General features: G+C 73.0%; 1 protein-coding gene across 1 annotated transcript in view; it reads right to left on the bottom strand.

The window, feature by feature from the left end:
* Positions 1-18,200, bottom strand: part of BAHCC1 (BAH domain and coiled-coil containing 1) — a 54,166-nt gene that overhangs the window by 17,871 nt on the left and 18,095 nt on the right. Inside the window, 6 exon segments of the mRNA XM_036034252.1 lie at positions 87-639; positions 641-781; positions 783-1,037; positions 1,039-1,853; positions 4,288-4,410; positions 12,637-12,816. Of these exon segments, the coding sequence (XP_035890145.1) occupies positions 87-639; positions 641-781; positions 783-1,037; positions 1,039-1,853; positions 4,288-4,410; positions 12,637-12,816 (2,067 nt within the window).

Genomic DNA, 18,200 nt, shown 5'->3' with positions numbered 1-18,200 from the left:
GGGGTCCCCAGAGCCCCGGGAGCGAGGACAAGGGCAGGGGCAGCACTCCCCAAGCGCCCCCCCCCCCCCCCAGGGTGGGGCCGCCCCTTTGAAGGCGGGAGCCGCCCGGCCCTGCCGCCCGGCATTGGAGCCGTAGGCCGTCTCTGGCCGGCTCACCGTGTCCTTCTGCCGCGCCAGGGCCACGGCGATGCCCACGGGGGGCTGCCGCACCTCCCCGTCGCCGTGCGGGGCCTCGTGCTCCCGGCTGCGGGCGCAGTCCGGCCTCTCCGCCTCGCCGGGGGCCGGGCCCGAGGCCTTGCCGGCCGGGCACTTCACCTCCTGCTGGGCGCAGCTGGCCTTGAGGCCGCCGCCGCCCCCCAGGCCCACGAAGGGCGCCTTCTGGCCGACGACCAGGGCCTGGTTGCTGTACTTGAGCAGGTTCTTCATGGCCGAGACCTCGTCGGGCGGGGCGGGCAGGTCCTGGGGCAGGAGGGCGGCCTGTGGGAGGCTGCCGCTGAAGGGGTCCAGGTAGGCGCCGCCCTTGGGCTCCTCGCCCACGGCCGTGGCGGCGCCGTGGCCCGACCGGACGCCCCATGGGGGCAGCTGGGGCCCGCTGCAGCCCAGAGACGCCGCCAGCTCCAGGGACTTGCGTTTGGACTCAGGCCCCAGCGCCCCCCGGCTCCACCTCGGGGGCCACCAAGTGCTGCTGGTGCCGGATGCGGGCCACCTTCTGGGCCCCGGGGGGGCCCGCGGGCGCCTCCTTGCCGGCGGTCTTGTCCAGAGTGCAGCAGGCCTGGGGCGACCTTCCCGCCCAGGGGGTCCTGGTGGCCCGGCCGGGGACAGTCCTGGGCGGGGGCGGGCAACTCGAAGTAGCTGCTTTTGTCCAGCGCCCCCGTGGGGAGCCCGGGGAAGGGGGCCTCGGGGCCTGCGCTGTGGAGATACTCCAGGCCCTTCAGCCGGGGGTTGAGGGCCGCCTCGAAGCCCCCCGGCCGCCGCTCGCCCTTGCCCTCCGCCTTCAGGTGGGCGTAGGAGACCCCGTAGGGCGCGGCGTGGTCGGACTGCCAGGGCCCCGTCCAGGTGCCGGTCCTTGCCCTCACCCGCCACGGCGCAGGTCTCGGCCCCTTGGAAGGGGCGGCTCTTGTCCGCCAGGTGTCCCACGGAAGGCACGAAGGTGGGCCCGCTGGCCTTCAGGCCCCGGGGCACTTTGTCCTGCAGCGGGCAGAGCCCCTCGGGGCCGGCGTGCAGCTGCAGGCAGGGGAAGGAGCCGGCGGCCGTGCTGAGGGGCGGGGGCGGCCCGGCGGGCAGGCCGGAGGGCACCGTGTAGGCCGCGGCGTGCTGCAGCGCCTGCCGCCTCTCCAGGCACTCGCCGAAGGCCTGGCCCGGCTCGGCCGGCCCCGCCGCCTCCTTGGGGCAGCGACCCGAGGCCACCACGCCCACGCCGGGCCGCACCAGCACGCCACCCGCACAGCTGGCCAGCGTGGCCGTGCCCATCTCGCCGTTGAGCACCTTGGCGTTGAGGAGGCAGGAGGCCAGGTGCTTGGGGCGGCCCTCGCAGGGGCCCCTGGCCGCGGCGCTCTCCTTGCAGGGGCCGTCGGCCGGCAGCGGCAGCACCAGCTTGTGCCGCTCCTTGTCCTCCTCCGCCGCCGGCCGCTCCTTGCCCTCCGCGGCCTTGCCGGCCTTGTCCTTGCCCAGCTCCTTGCCCATGAGGAAGCGGCCGAACTCCTTGGTGCCCTTCTGCAGCGTGGCGGCCTCGCCCCGGTCCCGGCTGCAGGAGCCCACGGGGTGGCTGGGGGCGGCCCGCGCCATGCCGGGGAAGCCGTGGTTGGTGGGCAGCAGCGTGGGCTGGGGGGGCAGGTTGCGCAGGTAGAAGTTATCTGCGTGCCGGGAGAGCCAGGGTCAGCGGGCGGCTGGGCTGCAGAGCCCGAACTACCCCACCCGGTGCCGGCCGGCAGCCGCCCGGGGTTACTGTGCGAATCGGCTTAAAACGGTGAAATGGACACAGCCTGAAACTGACCCCTTGGACCATTCCTAAGTGGGAAGTGCAGGGTGTTAAGCACCTTCACCCTGGCGCGCGGTCCGCACCACCCCCCGAACTTGCTTGTCCTCCCCAGCCAGGGCTCCGCGCCCCCCGCACACTGACTCCCGGCCCCCGGGAAGGTCCTCACTCACGTTCGGACCCCAGGAGAGGAGGGCCCCCCCAACCCCCGCCCATCCACCGGAAGCAAGCAGGGCCCCCCATGGTGGAGTCGGGGGGCGACAGGCAACATTGGGGTCTGTAAACTGGCTCGGTCTTTTTTTTTCCCCCCGTAATTTTCCCTCACCACCATTTAGTCCCTTCACACCCCCCTCTCCCCTCGGCCCAGGTCTGCACCAGCCCTCAGAACCCTGGAGCCGAGTTGGCACGTGGCAGGCGGCCTGGCTGGGCCCCGGCACCGTGCGTGCCAGGAGGCCCGGCCGCCGCAGGAGGGGCCGTGTCCTGTGGACAACGGCCGAGGGCCCTTGTGAGTGCCCGCACCCCCGAGGGGGTGAGGCCTGGGGGAGACAGGTGTCTGCAACCAGGCTTGGTGTGGGGACCCCGCTCACCCACCTCCTGAACCCTCTGCAAGGCCCTCGCCCCCTCATGGCCACCGGGGGCCTCTCGGGAAGAGGGGCAGGAGGGAGGTCCTGGTTGGCTGTCCCTACCCCGGCCCACTATCGGCTTTCAATGTCCCTGCAGCCCCGGGACCATCCGCTCTGGTGCCCTGGTGGGTGGTGCGTGTACCCCCCCACCCCCGCTCCCTGTGCCCGGGACTGGCCTGCTGTCCTGGCCTGGGCCCTCAGCCCGAGCACTGCTTCCTGCCCAGGTCTTGCTCTCTTCGTGGGGCTCCAGTCAGCCCTGGGGATGCCCAGTGCTCCCCAAGCTGGGGCCGGGCTACCATCCCTGGGGACCACCCCCTCTGGACCCTGGCCGGGGTGGCAGACGGGCAGCGAGCATGGCCTGGAGCCCCGAGACGGAACCAGAGCAGAGGAGGGGGGACCAAAGAAACATTTGGAACTTGTAAAACTGTCCTCAGTTGTGTAAATTCCCTGTCAGTTTCCTGCTAATTAAAACAAGGGCAGCCTAGGCGGAACCTAATTAGCTGGGTTTCCAAAGCCCAAGGGTTCCTGAGCGGGGGCTCCACCCCGCCACCGTGAAAGCGGAGAGGCCGCCAGGGCCCACTGCCCAGAGGGGTCCCTGGCTCTGGGGCTGGGACCACCTGTTCGCCCCTGACAGACGCTGTCAAAACAGCTGCACTCGCCAGCTGAGGTGGGAGTCTGGGGCGGGGGGGGGGCGGCTCGCGGTCCGAGGGGGCCGTGCTCTGGGCAGCGGAGCACGCGGCGTCTGCCCACCCCCTGGCTGGGGCAGGGGGCTTTCCTGGCCCTGTGTGCTGGCGGGGCCTTCTCCCCACCGGTCCCAGCTGGCTAGTGCTGGGTGGAGGCTGAGGCCGAGGCCTTCTGCCGCCTGGCCAGGCCCAGAGGGGCGAGGGTGCCTCTGGGAAGGGCCTCCAGCCCCTCTGCGTGGCAGCTGCAGGCGCACCCCGCCCACAGCTGGGGTCCTGGGGGGGTGCCTAGGGTCCCTGGACCCTCATGCCCCTTCCAGGCTCCCCACCACGAGGCCCCGTGTCCCGGTTCAGGTCCGTATTACTTGTCACCTCACCTGAAACACAGTCACTAGCCCAGTGTCCCTGCCTCCTGGGCACCACCCCAGGGAGACCTGTCTCACGTGCAAAGGAGAGAGCACCCAGCCAGGGCGGGTGCCCAGGCCTCGGCCCCTCCCCACAGGTCTGTCCTGCAGGCCCCAGGCTGGGGTCGCGCCCGGGAGGGCTCTGCACCAGTGAGTGAGCGTGTGTGTGTGTGTGTGTGTGTGCGTGTGCGCGAGAGCCCTCCCCACGGCCCCACCAGCCCTGACTTCTCACTGGCCAAGCTGCAACCTCGGCCTCAGGCCCTGGAGCGGGGCACGGGAAGTGCAGGCTTCTCGGTCGCCCCCACCCGAGCACCCGGGGACCCTCGGGCTGCTGGGGGTGGGAGCAGGGAGCCAGCCCCTCGGGGCCAGGTTATTGGAGCGGATTCCACCTGAGCCCCAGGGCTCCAGGCGGCAGGGCGGTGTCTCCCGGTGCCCGGGAGCCCCGTGGAATCCCCTGCTTTGCCGGGGCCCTGGGGCCGGAGCCGGAGTCCCCCCAGGGCCTGAGCAGTGGGCCCGGCCTCCTCCAGACCCGGAGGGGCGGGCCCAGCAGGACGCCCGGGGCGTAGGCCCCACCCAGATCCTTGAGCCCCCGAGCCAGCACTTGCCTTTCTGGGTTCCATAGAAACGGTGCTGTCCGTAGAGAACGTTGCTGTTTCCATGGTGATCCAAGTGGCTCATGGGTAGGAAGGTGGATGCCAGACTCCCCGAAAATCTGGGGTACCCTGGAGCTAGAGAAGCAAGAGGACGGGGCTGCAGAGGCACCTCCAGGCTGCAGCCCACTGCCCTCCGGCCCCCGGGGGTGGGGTGACGCCCCGAGGAGCCCAGCGAGCAGCCGCCCATGAGAAATCAACCCATCACAACATCCCGTTAACTCCAGCTCTGTGAATGCCATCCCTCCGTGCACCCCGACCGCACTGCCAACGGGCCGCGGGCGGAGGGAGGACCGTGCAGGGCACCTCTGTGCCGTGGCACCGAGTTCGAGGTGGTGCGGCCACAGGGCTCCGGGAGGACGGGGCCGCCAGTGGACACAGCGAGTGCAGAGGCCAAGCTGCGGGCCAGGCACTGCCTCCCCGGCCCCTCCCCACTGGCCCTGGGAGAGTGGGCAAGGCGGGTCCAGCGGCCCACAGCTGGGGCTGGCAGTAGCAGGCGTCCCCCTTGCTGGGGGCCACGGCCCTGGGCTCCCCGCCAGCTGGGCCCCCTCCACTACTCTGAGATCTGCGAAGGGTCCCCAGCACAGGGCATGTTCTCCCCAAGATCCCCCTGTGTCAGTGTCCAGGCCTGGCACCTGAGTCAGGCCAGCAGGCCACTCTGTGTCGCTCGGAGGGGTCTGGACAGTCCGCCCCGCCCAGCTGTGCCCAGCACAGGAATGCCAGCCTGTGCCCTGGAGCCCGGCTCCCCCATCGGCGCTGGACCTTGGTGGGCTCTAGCCGCTTGGGACGTGCACGCTGCCCCCAGAAGGGACGAGGACAAAACCGCCCCCTGGCTGGGGAGGCAGGCACGGGGGAGGGGCAGCCTGCCTGCTGTGGGCCCAGAGCCCCTAGCCCCCTGCCACGCGGCCCCTGCCCAGCGGGCCCAGAGGGAGCGGGGGGCTGGCCAGCGAGGTGCCCGCGGGACGGGGCAGGCGGGAGCCTGTCTGACTCCAGAGCTTGTGCCCTGAGCCTCTGCCCGGGGAGAACGGGCCTCGGAGAAGGAGCCCCTCTCAGCGACCGCACGACCAACCTGGCTACGGGAGCGCCTTCCCACCCGACCTCTGGGCCGCCTTCGCTGTGACTTGGGGGGTGGGAACCCCGGGGTTTCCCCGGGAGCCGAGTCCCCAGGGCGGCGAGAGGGAGGGCGGGAGGGCGGGAGGGGTCCCGGGCAGGTCTGAGTGCCTGAGCGCCGTCCCAGCTGCGCCGTGCAAAGGGAGCCCCGAGCCACAGGCCTCCAGGCCTGTGCTCACCCTTGGCGAGCCGGAGCGTGGCAGGTGGCAGAGGCCGATCCCAGGGACCCTGCGGCTGTCGGCCTCGGGGGTAGGGGTGAGGGTGGAGGCGGGTGTGGCCTGGATGCTATCACGGTGCGGGGGGTCGGCTGGTGGTGCCAGGAGGGCAGCTCGGAGGTAAGGACGGTGGGGGAGCTGCAGGGACAGAGCTCAGGGGGGCAGTCAGATGTCTACCGGGGGGCACGCCGGGGTCCCCCAGGAAATAGCCCCCAGCCCAGATGGGGTGTCCTGCACCCCGGTCCCAGCAGGTCCCTCCGCAGTGACCGGCCACCACCACTCAGCCCTTAATGCCACAGTTGGAGGTTCTCTGGCCCAGAGGCCCGAGGGCCATGGCGGGTGCCTGCCAAGCCCCGGTGTCTGGGTCCCACGGGCCGAGGGACAGCCCCGGTGGAGGCCATGAGGAGCAGCATGCCGAGGGGTCCCGGCCGGCTCCCAGGCCTGTCTTTGGACCGGGAGGCACCAGGGCCCGCTGCCCTGCCCTGGCCGCGCACCCCCGCCCCATCCCGTTCCTGCCGGGCGGGGCTGAGCCCGCAGAGCGCCCGGCCTGGCTAGTGTGCAGAGACACAGCTGGGGCAGGTGTTTCCCAGATGAAACCCGGCTCCCGGAAGCCTCGACAAAAGCGGCCGGGGGGCGGGGGGAGCAGCTGGGGCGGGGTGGGGCGGGGGCCCCGAGAGTGCTGCCCGGGGGGGCGGGGGGCGGTGAGACCACGCAGCTGCCCCCTTTAATTGGCTGCTGTTAAATGTTTTACAGGGCCTCGTTTTGGTAAACAGAAGTCTGTAAATTCCTCCTTCCCAGACTCCATTTCCCAGGCGTGGACCCCCCTGTGACCCCTCGGGAGGTCCGGGCCTCCCGCCCACCCGCCCTCCGGGGGAGCCGGCGAGGGGTGGGCTCCTTCCTGCCGCGCCTCTGGGGGCGGGGCGGGGCCGCGGCCCTGCCTGTGTGCTCCCACTCTCGCCCCAGGGGGGTGACATCCTCCAGGAGGGGCAGAGACCCACCAGGGCCCGCCTCCCATCCTCGGGCTGCAGGGGCCGCACCCCGAGGACCCCAGGACTGGGGGTCAGGGCTAGGGGGGTGCGGTGGGGGCCGGGACTGAGCGGGGAAGGGCGGGGAAGTCCTCCCGGCCCGGCTGAGGAAGGCCCTTGCTTTCCCCAGCACTTTCTGAATCGAGGAGGAAAATAAAAAACGGTTTTTGTGAATCAGAACAGCTGCTCGGAGACCAGAAGCCAGAAGCCGGGGCTGCCAGGCCTTTGAAGGGGCTGCCTGGGAGGAGCACTGGGGGAGTCCTGGCGGGGGGGACGGGTTCCGGGCAGGGAGAGGAGGGCACAGCAGCAGGGTGGCGGCAGCCCGGGCTGGGGGCTGGACACCCCGGGGCCCGGCAGGAGCCCCTGGGCCGGCACTGCTCCAGGGCCGTGCAGGTCAGGACGCCCTTCCCAGACCCTGGCACCTGCCCAGGTCGGGGCTGCTGTGGTTTCTGATTGACAGGCGGCACCTGCAGCACAGCCCTGGCCCTGCAGGCCCCGCCCCCCGGCCCGGAGCCCTGGGAACCCCCGCGAGCTCTAAGGGGGCCCTAGGCCTGCGTGGGTGTCTCTCGGAGGACCCCCCGTCCTGCCCCCACTGCTGGGTTGCCAGGAGACTCAGTCCGGTCCCACGACTTGAGTGGTCAGACAGAGAGCCAAGAGTCGATGCTCTCAGCGCCCCAGCGGGGCTGTGGGGGGGGGGCGTAGCCAGGTCCCTGGGCTCCTGACCCCTCTACGGGCAGCGCACCCCACTGCACCCCTGGCCTGTGCTGGCCACGCCCAGGAAAGTCGGGGTGCTGGGGACATGGACGGGCAGACAGGCCGGTGGACAGGGTCTGATAGAGGGGGCGGGGGAGGGGTGGGCAGGGGCCCCACGCAGAGCAAATAAACGAGAGGGCAGGGGGCTCAGACCCCCTGGGTGTGCAGGCTGTGTTTTCAAAGTGCGGGGGCAGCTGAGGGAGACCCCTCCTCCGGGCTGGGGTGGGCTTGGAAGCTCAGCCTCTCAGGGGCCCCACACCCCGGCCTGGCCCCACATGGCTGGGGGCTGGGGCCACATAGTGCACCCACGTGGAGCCCTGTCTCGTCCCCTGCAGGGCAGGCGGCCCCACGGCGGCACCCTGGTTCCAGCGCACACGCACACGCTGACCTCCGGCACGCCAGGTGCCCAGCCTGGGGGTCTGTTCCGAGCCGAGAGGTGTGGTAACAGCTGGGTGGACGGTGCTGGGCTCCCCTGGACACCTCTGGACAAAGGACCCGGGCAGCCTGCCCGGGGGGAGCCCGTGGATCATCCCCAGCTCCCGGCACGTGCTCCCGGCACAGGGAGGAGGAGGCCCGGGGCCCAGAGCGGCAACGCCCACTGGTAGGGCGGGAGAAGGCCGGGTCTCTGGGCCGCCACAGGCCTCCCTCCGCTGGGGAAGGGCCGGAAGCACAGAGCCTGGGCGGGAGCCACCTGGCGTGGCCCTCCGAGCCCTCTGAGCCTTCGCCGGCACCCGGCACCGCCGGGGAGCTCCGCCTGCCCCACCCTGCCCCCCCAGACTCCTGCCCTGGCCCTCTGGCGAGCCCCAACCCCCGGGGAGAAGCATCCTGGGCTCACATGGGTCAGCGTGCTGGGGGGGTGGGGGATGCGGTGGCCCCAGGAACTTGGGGCCGTGGGAACCCTGAGCCCGCCCACACAGGCAGGCGGCGGACAGAGACCTCCAGGCAGTGACCCCGGGCCTCCCCACCCGGTCAGACTTGGGGCTGCCCACGCGCAGGACCCTCTGATGCTGCCGATGTCGGCACAGCCAGGGGCCTGGCCCTCTGGTGGATGGGGACAGGCAGGGACAGGCGTCGCGGGGGGGTGCCAGAGGAGGCCTCCCTTGGGCCCTGGGTGGGCTGCCTGCATCGCGGGCCCTGAACAGCACTTCCGCTCAGCGTGGTGTGCGGATGGGGAAACCGAGGCTCGAAGACGCCGCGGTTCTCCCGGCCTCAGGGTCTGGCGCCTCGGACTGGAGGCCAGAGCAGCCTGTGGCCTGGTAAGGGGCCGGGGCGCAGTCTGGACCCCGCCGCCCACACGACACGGTGTCTCTGGGAGAAGTAAGTAGGCAAGGGCCGTGCCAGGCCAGGGGTGGGACGACACGCCGTCACCCTGAGCGCCTCAGGTGTGCCGCCAGGACCCGGGCCACCTGTGGCTGCAGGCCCCAGGCCGTCAGTGGGGCTGGCAGCGCTCCCTCCGCTGGGCACAGGCTGGGGCAAGGGGACCGGCCACACGAAGCCCTGGGGGGGGGCCCGAGGTCCAGGCAGGATGGCCGCCCTGTAGCTGTCGAAGGTGGCGGGGGCGAGGAGGGGTCTGTTCCCACTGCACTGAGTTCTAGGGAGCCTGGGCCCTTCCCCCCTAAGCTGCCCCCTCTGGCCCGTGGGCAGGGCACAGGCAGGCGGAGCAAGGGTCCTGCACTCAAGAGGAGGCCCCCTCCCGGGGCCGCAGGGCAGGGCTGGGCACGACAGCCGGGGGTCCTTCAGAGGTCGAGCCGGCTGCGGGAAGACAGGTAAGGAGGGAAGGCACGGCCAGGGGCGGGGGCCACGTCCAGGGCCAGGACCCCCCTCAGGGGGCGCTGTCCAGGGCCAAGCTCTCAGGACAGCCCTGGACGAGGAGCTTGTGGGGTCCGGAGGGCCGCTGGGCTGCACAGAGGGGGCGGCCGTGGGGCGGGCCCCTGTCCCTCACGCAGCGCGGCCCTGCCCTCTGCCGGCTCCCAGAAGCCCTGGCCAGCCCTGGGGTCCCAGAGGAGACAGGAGGGGCAGCTGGGGGGACTTGGGGAGCTGAGGGACAGGCCTGGCAGGGGTGCTGGTAGCTCTCTGGTGCAGCCGGGTGCCAGCCGGCCCAGAGACGCAGGGGAGGGTGTGGCTCCCATAGAGGGGCTGCCAAGGCCAGGCCTGGGGCCTGGGCCGACATGTGTGCCCCCTGCCGCCCACGGCTCTCCCTCCAGGTGGCACAAGAGGCCACCAGGAGCTCAGGCCGCGCGGCCCAGCCGAGGGGCCCCACCCTCCCCGGCTGAGCCCCCAGGAACAGAATCCCCTTTCATCAGCCCTGTGGGTGGTCCCGGCCAGGCAGCTGGGGGGAGGGACCGGAGGGAGGGGGCCAGGCTCACCGACAATAGGGCCAGCTGTGTTGAGCCCCCGCCCCCCCCCCCGGTCCGACCCCTGGGGCAGGCTGGCTGGACACTGGCTCACCCCAACCCCGGCCAGTTCCGCCGCCCACTCTCACCCTAAGCCCAGAGGGGAGTGTCCAGCCGCTGGCTGTGTGAGCCTGAGGGGGGGCGGGCGGACACAGGCTCTGCCCCCGGCCAGATGTTCAGGGCCGCTCCCCTGCACTCCAGCTGCCCCCAGGGGAGGCTGGGTCCACCAACGGAGAGGTGGGACCTGCCCGAAATGGGGGGCACCTGGACCCACCCCCACTGGCTGCCCCATCCCAGCCTCCCTGCCCCAAAGATAAGCACCCACTCTGAGGCCCAGCCCCGGCCAGGCTGTGGGGGTCACCTGCCGTCCCGCCCCTCCTGGGGCCGGCAGAGAGAGCGGAGGGAAGAGCAGCCCGCCCCGGCGGCCCACCGCGCCGGCAGCCCCCGCTCTCCGGCCGTGTCGCGTGCCCCCTCCCCCCGACACACACGGCGGAGAGACAGGCCCCGGCGCGCGGGGAGCCAGCTGGCACCCAGTCAAACTAGCAGCCAGGCACGCTGCCAGGGCAGCCAGCCAGCCGGCGCTGCCACTCGCCGCCCCGCCCGCAGCGCCGGCCTTCGCGCTCACGGCTCACGGCTCTCGGCGCGGCGGCCGGCACCACGTGGCTGGCGGGGCTGCCCCGGGCTGGCCGGACAGCGGGGTGGGGGGCAGGGGCCCCCGCAGGAAGGGGATCCCCGGGCGGGGCGTTCCTTCTGAAAGCACCGAAGGGGGGTGGAAGGGGTGAACGGGGGCACCTCGGACCTCAGGTGGGACCCACGCTCAGCTCCCTGCCCTGGAGCCTGGGGGGGCGGCTCGGAGCCACACCTGCCGCCCCCGTCCTGCGTCCACCTGAGCCCACCCCACGAAGCCCGCTGCCCCGGACAGGCATCCTCTCCCCAACCTGGGCACGGGCACGTCCACCCAGGGGGGTCCTGGGCAAGGACAGATGACCACCAGCCCTTGGGGCTGGCATGGGGCAGGCACGCCTGAGTGTGCCCCAGCCCCGGCCCCTCCCTCCGCTCAGCAGGCAGCCCCTGTCCCCAAAGAGCTGCTTCTCCAGGGGGGCACCCTCCCCCCGCCCACGGGCCTCCCTCTCAGCCAGGTGGGCGCCCCTGGGGCTGCGGCTGCGGGCGGGGGTCGCCCCGGAGCGGCGAGCGGCTCCACCACGGCGGCGGTTGGCTGGGGGAAGTGAGTGGCTGGAGGCTGTTGAGGGTGCTGTCTGCGGGCCGCCCGCCCCCCAGCAGGGGAGCGGGGCGGGGGCATCGTCCCCAGGGCCCGGGGCAGGTGGTGCTGCCCACAAACCGCCCTCCGTGCCTAGAGGTCCCCGAGGGGCGGCGGGGCTGCCGCCACCCCCAGGCCCCTACGGGGGACAACGGCTGCCCGAGGGGGAAACCAAGTCAGCCAGCCGGGGGCGTGCGGGCGGCACACCTGTGGCCGGGCCGGAGACCGCGGAGGCCGTTATGTCGGTTGAGGGGCCCAGGAGGCGGCTGCGGCCTCCCCTGCCAGCCCCCCAGCGCCCAGCCGCCCCCTCCCTCCCGTAGACGCCCCGGGAGCCAGAAGCCGCCGCCGCCGCCTGGAGTGTGAGGCGGGCACAGGAGGGCCGGGAGAGGCAGGCGGCCCCCCCCCCCCCCAGGCAGGGCCCGGCCCGGCTGCACTGGTCGCCCCTCGGGAGTGCAGACCCGGGCAGCGGCCGGGGTTGGCCCGGCCCTGCCCTGCCCACCGGTGTCCCTCCTCCCGTGGGGCCCGCCCAGTGTGCGCCCTCGGCCTGGCGCTCCGGGCCCAGAGCGTTTTAACAGCTGTCCCTCACTCGTCACCTGTCCCGTCTGGAATACGGCCCCTTTCCCGTTGCACAGAGAGAGGCTTCTCTCTCACTCCCCCCCCCCGCCCCCAGCGGTGCCGGGCGCTAACCTCCCGCCCGGAAGGCGGGCGGCCCCCAGGCCCGGGGTGCGGGTCCCGCGCTCCACAAACAGCGCTCGCCGCTCGGCAGCCGCTGAGTGACAGGGGCGCCGGTGCCAGGGGCGGAGAGCCCTCTGTGCCCGCTGCCAACTGCAATCACCTCTCCACGTGCCAGCCGCCGCCGGGCTTAACCCTCCCCATGCCGCGGGGGACGAGGCCCGGCGGGCAGCAGCAGCAGCGGCCGCGGGTTCGGGGCCATCGCCCACGTCACGGTGCCACGGGGCTGAGCACACGGCAGGCAGCCAGCGGGGCGGGGGCGGTGGGGGCACCCCAGGGTCCTCCAGTGGCCTCCAGGGGCCCTCCTGCCTCCGACCACTTGTGTCCATCAGGCACCTACTGTGTGTACGGGGCTGTGTCCTACCCGGAGGCAGGGGACCCAGGGGGGAGGGGGAGACACCATTCTGGGCCAGGCCCCCTGAGTGGCAGCCTCGGTGTGACGACAGCTCCCTCCCTCCCGGCCCTCCCACCCTCCCGGCTGGCACATCTGGAGCCCATGCCTCCCCGAGTCTGGGGGTGGGCGCAGCCGGGGGCGGAGGGCGCGGCCCCACCGGGCCAGCCCAGCTGGGGCCCACATTGCCGGGGCTCCCTGGAGCCCTCCTGGCCCTGCCCCCCTCTCTCCCTCCCTGCCCAGCTGCGCTGCACATCTGGCCGGGACCACTGCCTGGTGGGCCCACCCCGTCTCCAAGCTCTCCTCCTCCTCCTCCTCCCCAGGCAGGCAGGCCAGCAGGCAGGCAGGCCGCCCCGCACCCGGGCCCTCGGCACAGCAGCGGGGCCGTCGCTGCATCCCTGGCCCAGACGCTGGGCCCCCGACTTACCTTCGTGGGAGTGGGAGAACCAGAGCTGGGAGGGGGCGGGGTGGGAGCCGCGGTAGGCCTGCTCCGAGGGGGCGGGCGTGGGGCCGCTGGGGTGCGAGGAGGCCGCTGCGCCCAGGCCACCACTGAGGAAGCTGCCCATGAACGAGGAGGCCGGGGAGCTCCCCATCAGGCGGCTGCTGGCTGTGGACACAGGGGCGAGAGTCAGCCCGGGTGGCAAGGACGCCCCTCCACGGGCCCTCGGGGGCGGCCCTCGGGCCCCTAACTTCCCGGGTTTCTGCCTTCGAGTAGCCATGGAGCTGGGGCAGGAGAGGCTGCCGCTCGGGCCCGACGGCTACCCTCGGGGTCGGGTGCCTCCCGTGACGGGGAAACCCTCGAGAACGGCACATGCATCGCCCCCTGCCCCCCAGCCCAGCCCACCCCCACCCACCGGGGGCCGGGCACCGTTCAGGGGCCCTGGGGGGCAGGGGACCCTTCCGGGAGGCAGAGCCCCTCACTTTCCCAGGCCCCTGAGCCCGGCTCTCCAGCCAGAGCGCTTTGCCCGCAGCTTCCGGAAGGGGTTGGGGTCAGCTCAGCCCCCGGGGCCCCACCCTGCCCTGCAGGCCCAGCCGTATCTGGCCACCCTCCAGCCGGCCCTGGGGTCTGGCCTCTCCACACGGGGGGGCCCCCCCTTCCCCCAGGCCCACTGACTCCTCAGACTGGGAGCCCAGCCCAGGGTGCACGGGAGGAGACACTGAGGCAGGAGAAGAGCAAGGAGGGAGGCGTGTGGGCCGGCTTTTCCGTCGCCCCGCTGGCCCAGGGCCAGGCCCCGGCCGGGCTGGCCCGGGGCCGCGGGCCGTCACTCAGCCCAGGATGCCGGTGGCGTCCCCGGCAGCCAGCCTGCGTGCCTGCCCGCTCTGGCTCGCCACGCCCACCCCCCACCCACACCCACCACCACCGTGTCCCCTCTCTGTCCAAGGCCAGCGGCCAAGGCCAGGGTGCGTGAGCGGGCTTGGGTTTCCATGGAAACCGGGGACTCGCACAGGAAGAACATGCCCATACACCCAGCACCAGCCCGCTGCCTGGTGGGTGGTCCCGGGCCGCAGGCTCGGCCCCCACCCTGGCAGGGCGCCCCGGTCACCTCCCCACCGGCGGGGAGCCTGGCTCGGGACTGTCCCGGGGGGCGGGGAGCGGGCAGTGGGGGGCTTGCTGCCCGCTGGGCCGAGCGTAGAGGCTGCCAAGGTGTGCGGGGGCCCGGGAGGCGGCAGGCCCGGCCCGAGGTGAACCAGGGCAGCCATTTCCCAGCCCCGGAGGCAGGAGGACTTTGTGAATCTGTGATGCCTCATGCAGCTGGGCCGGGCCCTGGGAGTGCCCCAGACCCGGGGTGACTCAGCAGAGGAGGGAAGCCGGAGCCGAGCGGGAGGGGCTGCCCCGCCGGGCACCCGGGCTCCGAGGCCAGGCCCTGTGGCTGTCAGGGAGCTCTCCCGGGCACGCCATGGAGGAAAGGCCCACCGGTGCTGGCCGGGGACTGGGGTGTGAGCTGCCTTCTGGGGTGTGTGGGGGGGGGGCGTCAGGCTGCAGGGAGACCCGGAGAGGACCCAGGGGCAGGGGGCAACAGGGCCCAGGAGCCAGGGACTTCCCGGACCGCAGGGCTGGGGCGGCCGTGGGCCACGGCCAGACCACAGACCCATCCAGCCAGGGGTGGGGACGCGGGCCTGGGAAGGGAAGTGCTGGCCTCCCAAGCAGGTGGGCGGAGCGGAGCGGAGAGGACCCCGGGGGGCCATGCCTGTGGGGTGAGTGAGGCCTCTTCCTGCCTCGCCCCGGCCCGCCCCAAGTCCCCCGGGCCTGTCCTCCCCCACGCCCGCCCAGGAAAGTCCCTCACACTCGGCTTCTCCGGGGACAGTGGGCAGCGGCAGCCCGGGCCAAAGGCTGGGCCTGGACGAAGGGTTTCTCCAGGAGCCCGGCCTGAGAACCCCACACCTTGGGCGCTCCCACACCCCCGCTGCCAAGGGGGCTGGCGGGCCCGGCCAGCGCCCAGGGGCCCCGCGGTCCTCTGAGCCAAGATAACTGGGGAGTGGAGGCAGCTCCCTCAGAGGGTCTCAGCCGGACGGGGCCCCTTCAGAGGGCGGAGCAGGCTACCCCTAGAGACGCTGGCCCCCAAGAGCCACCCCCCAGGGTGAGGGCTGGTGGGGGGTCTGCCCCGACCGCCCCCAGACTGGAACGCAGAGACAGACCCTGGCCTTTCAGGGGGGACTCTCAGGGGCATGCAGTTTGGGCGCCACCCCAGAAAGGGGGTTTCACCGAGAGGGGGCTGTGGGGGCCGGGGGGGTGGGGGCGGGGTGGGGTGGGGCGGAGCTCAGCCAGCCTCAGGCCCAGCTCTGAGGAGCCGGAGACACCCAGTGACAGGCTGTGCTTCCCGCTGGGGCCGGGAACCCCCACCAGCCTGGCCCCCTCCCCACCTGACTAGGCCCCGCCACCCCAGCCACGGGGCCCCTCCTAAGTGGGGAAACTGCGGGGGTCCCCAAGTGTCCCCACTCAGGCTGGGCCATCACCCGGGGGGTCTCCACTCCTCTTTCCACACGGAAACCTGAGACCCTCGCCACGAAAATGTGTCGTGACGTGTTCCGGCCACGGTGACCCCGGGAGCCCGCCCCAGGCCCTCGCCCTCCCGACCCCCCAGCCCCGACGCCCCCAGCCTGGGCCCACACAGCAGGGCCCCGGGTCAGTGCTCTGAGGCGTCCGCCCCCCCTGCCCTGCCTCCGGGCCAGGGGTTCGGAGACAGAGAAGCACCTGTGGGCCCAGCCGGGCGGGCCCTGCCCTGCGGGGTGTCAGGCAGGGGACTGCGGGCTCCTGACCCGGGACGGGGCGCCTGGGGTCCCACTGTCACCTCCACCTCTGGGAAATCTGGTGACGGCACCACGCCTGCCAGCGGAGCCGTGGCAGACCTGGCTGCCACCTCCGCGGCCCCTGCCGCCGACCAGTAGCCGCCAGCCCCAGGCAGAGCCTGAGCTGAGGCAGCCTGGGCCCCGGCCAGGGCTGCAGCCGTGCGGCCAAGTCTGGCCGGGAACGGGGCTGCAGGCTCCTCTCCTCCTGGCAGTGCCCTGGCCCATGGAGGCTTGGGAACCGGCCTGGGAGCACAGGGGGGGACGGGAACACTCTGGTGGGACCCTGAACCCTGGCACCGTCTGCACCGACGTCTTTACAAACCCCGTGCTAATCTGTGTCACCGCCATGCCCGGTGGCCGGCCGCCCTTCAGCTGGCAAAGGAATGGGCATCGCTGGGCCAGGCCCGCAGCCCCGAGCGCCCGGGCTGTGGCAGGCATGCAGTCTGTCCACTCCGAGGCCGCCCGCCCCCTCCAACACCCATGGTCAAGGGGGCCGTTCCCCCAGGCTATCAGCTCTGGTCACCAGGATTACGGCACCGGCTGGGGGTGATCTCAGAAAGGGGCCCGCACGCTGTGTGGGGTGCTGGCAGGCCTGGGGCGGGCCACTCTGGGCAGAGCACCAGCCCCCCGCCGCCCCTGCCACCTGGCCAGCCCAGCGCGGCCCGGCCGGGGCTGCAAGCCCCAGACGCAGGGCCCGGCTGCGGCTCTGCCCAGTGCACCGCGGAGGCCTGGCGCGGGCCCCAGGCTGGCTGAGAAAACCGGTCCGGAAGCCAGCCCGCCCGGGAGGCCTGCTTGACACCCCCGGCGGCCCGGCTCCTCAGGCTGCTCCGTCCCCACGCCCCGGGGCCTGGACGGCCTGGACCCTGGCGGGGGCGGCCATTTCCCTCCTGGCTGCCCCAGCTGGACGGGGCCGGCCGGGCTGGGATGCCTGGACACCCCGAGAATCTCAAGTGACCGTGGAGCCCAGCCTTTGGCCACGGGGTCACGGCGCAGAGCATGGCACCAGTGCGCGGCAGAGGCGGTCCTCGGTGGCCAGGCCACGCCGGGTCTGCCTGCCTCAGCCAGGACGCCCGACAGAGGGCGGGCAGCACTGAGGGGCCCCTGCCGTGCGCCCGGAGCCGAGCCTCCCCCCTCACTCCAGTCCCCTGTGACCCCAGCGGAGTGGACGGAGGGACAGAGGAACGGACAGACGGGCAAACGCGCCGTGAATGCGGGGAGAGGGCGGGGGCGGCCGGGCCAGCAGCAGAGTGTGTGCTTGCTGGGACCCACGTGAGCCGCTGGGCCGTTGCCCGCCTCCTCCGGAGGCTGTGGAATGGGCTGTGAGAGATGAGAACAGGCCTCCCCGAGACGCCGCCGGGGAGGCTGGCGGCCGCTCGCACGGAGCAGTCGCTCCCCAGACGCTCAGCGCTCCCCGAGGCCCGGCTGGCGGGCTGCTGGCACGGGGCGCCCGCTGGGTGACTGGCGGCCACACCCCCGCCCGCGCCGGCTCCCACGCCCCCGCTCACACCTGCGCAGGCTCCCCGCTCCCCCCAGCGCCCCTCCTCCCCTGCACGGCCTCCCCGGGTCTCCCCCGTGACTGTCGGGGCAGCTGAGGCACCGAGGGGACAGGTGGCCTCCAAGTGCCCATCCTGGGCAGGGGGGGGGAGCGGGACACACAGGATGAACAGTCCACCAGGGGGACCTGCCCAGCCTCCACCCCCTCCTCCAGGACAGGGAGGGAGGAAGGGCATCTGGGCTGTGTGCCCTTCGTGGGTAAAGGTGGAGAGGACCCCTCCGATCTGCCCAGAGGTAGGCGGGCACCCCTCTGTCTGACCGCCCAGAGGGTGCGGAGACCCGGCCCTGGAGGGAGGGGCCGCTCTGACCCCGCCCCCCAGGGGTGGCCGCAGGGGCCTTGCACCCCGAAGCGCTGCGGAAGCCCCAGTGGGTGTGCAGCGGTTTGCAGGCGCCGTTCCCAGGCGCCAGCTGGGGGGTGCGGTGCCGGGCCTGTGGGTGCCTGGGTGGGGGCGCTCGCGGGCGTGCCCGGGGTACACGCGTGGGCGTGGGTGTGCAGGAGGGCGATGGTCGGGCACGCAGGCTACAGATGGGCTGGGTGGGCCTCAAGGGTGCTGCTCCCCAGGGTCAGGCCTCCCCCAGACTGGGCCCCGCACTGGCCTGGACTCTGGTGGCACGGGAGGGGCTGTCCCGGGTCCCTCCCACCCCCTCCACCCCAGGAGTGGGGGCACATCCAGGCTCGCCCCTGGCAGAAGGGGACCCCTGCCCTCCAGGGTGCGTCGGACTACAGCCCCGAGACCCGGACCGGAGCCCCAGCCCCCCGCCCCCATGCCCGGGGGCCCCTCCCCCACAGCAGCCTGAACTCCACACCCTGGAGAAGCCCCCGAGACAGGCACGAGGCCCCCTCTGGTCTCCAGCCCTGCCGGTCAGGCTCTCGGGGCCCCAGGAGAGCTGGGCAGCCCTCCGTGTCGGCCGGTGCGGCACCACCGCTCAGTCCCAGCGGCCTGGGGCCCACCCTGCCTCGAGCCGCCCTCTGCTCCCACAGCCTGGCAGCCCCCGGGGTGCCACCCCTGACCCCGGCTGCCGCCCACGGCTCCCTGAAGGGGGCCGGTCGAGAAGGGGACGCAGCGGCCCCGCGGGGAGAGGGCCAGCGTGAGAATGCGGGGGTGGGGGGGGTGGGGACGGAGAGGAGCCAGAACCACCAAGACACGG

Source organism: Phyllostomus discolor, chromosome 8, assembly GCF_004126475.2.
Source record: "Phyllostomus discolor isolate MPI-MPIP mPhyDis1 chromosome 8, mPhyDis1.pri.v3, whole genome shotgun sequence".
Taxonomy (NCBI): Eukaryota; Metazoa; Chordata; class Mammalia; order Chiroptera; family Phyllostomidae; genus Phyllostomus; species Phyllostomus discolor.
The sequence above is the reverse complement of the archived record's forward strand: the minus strand, read 5'-3'. Positions and strand labels throughout refer to the sequence as shown.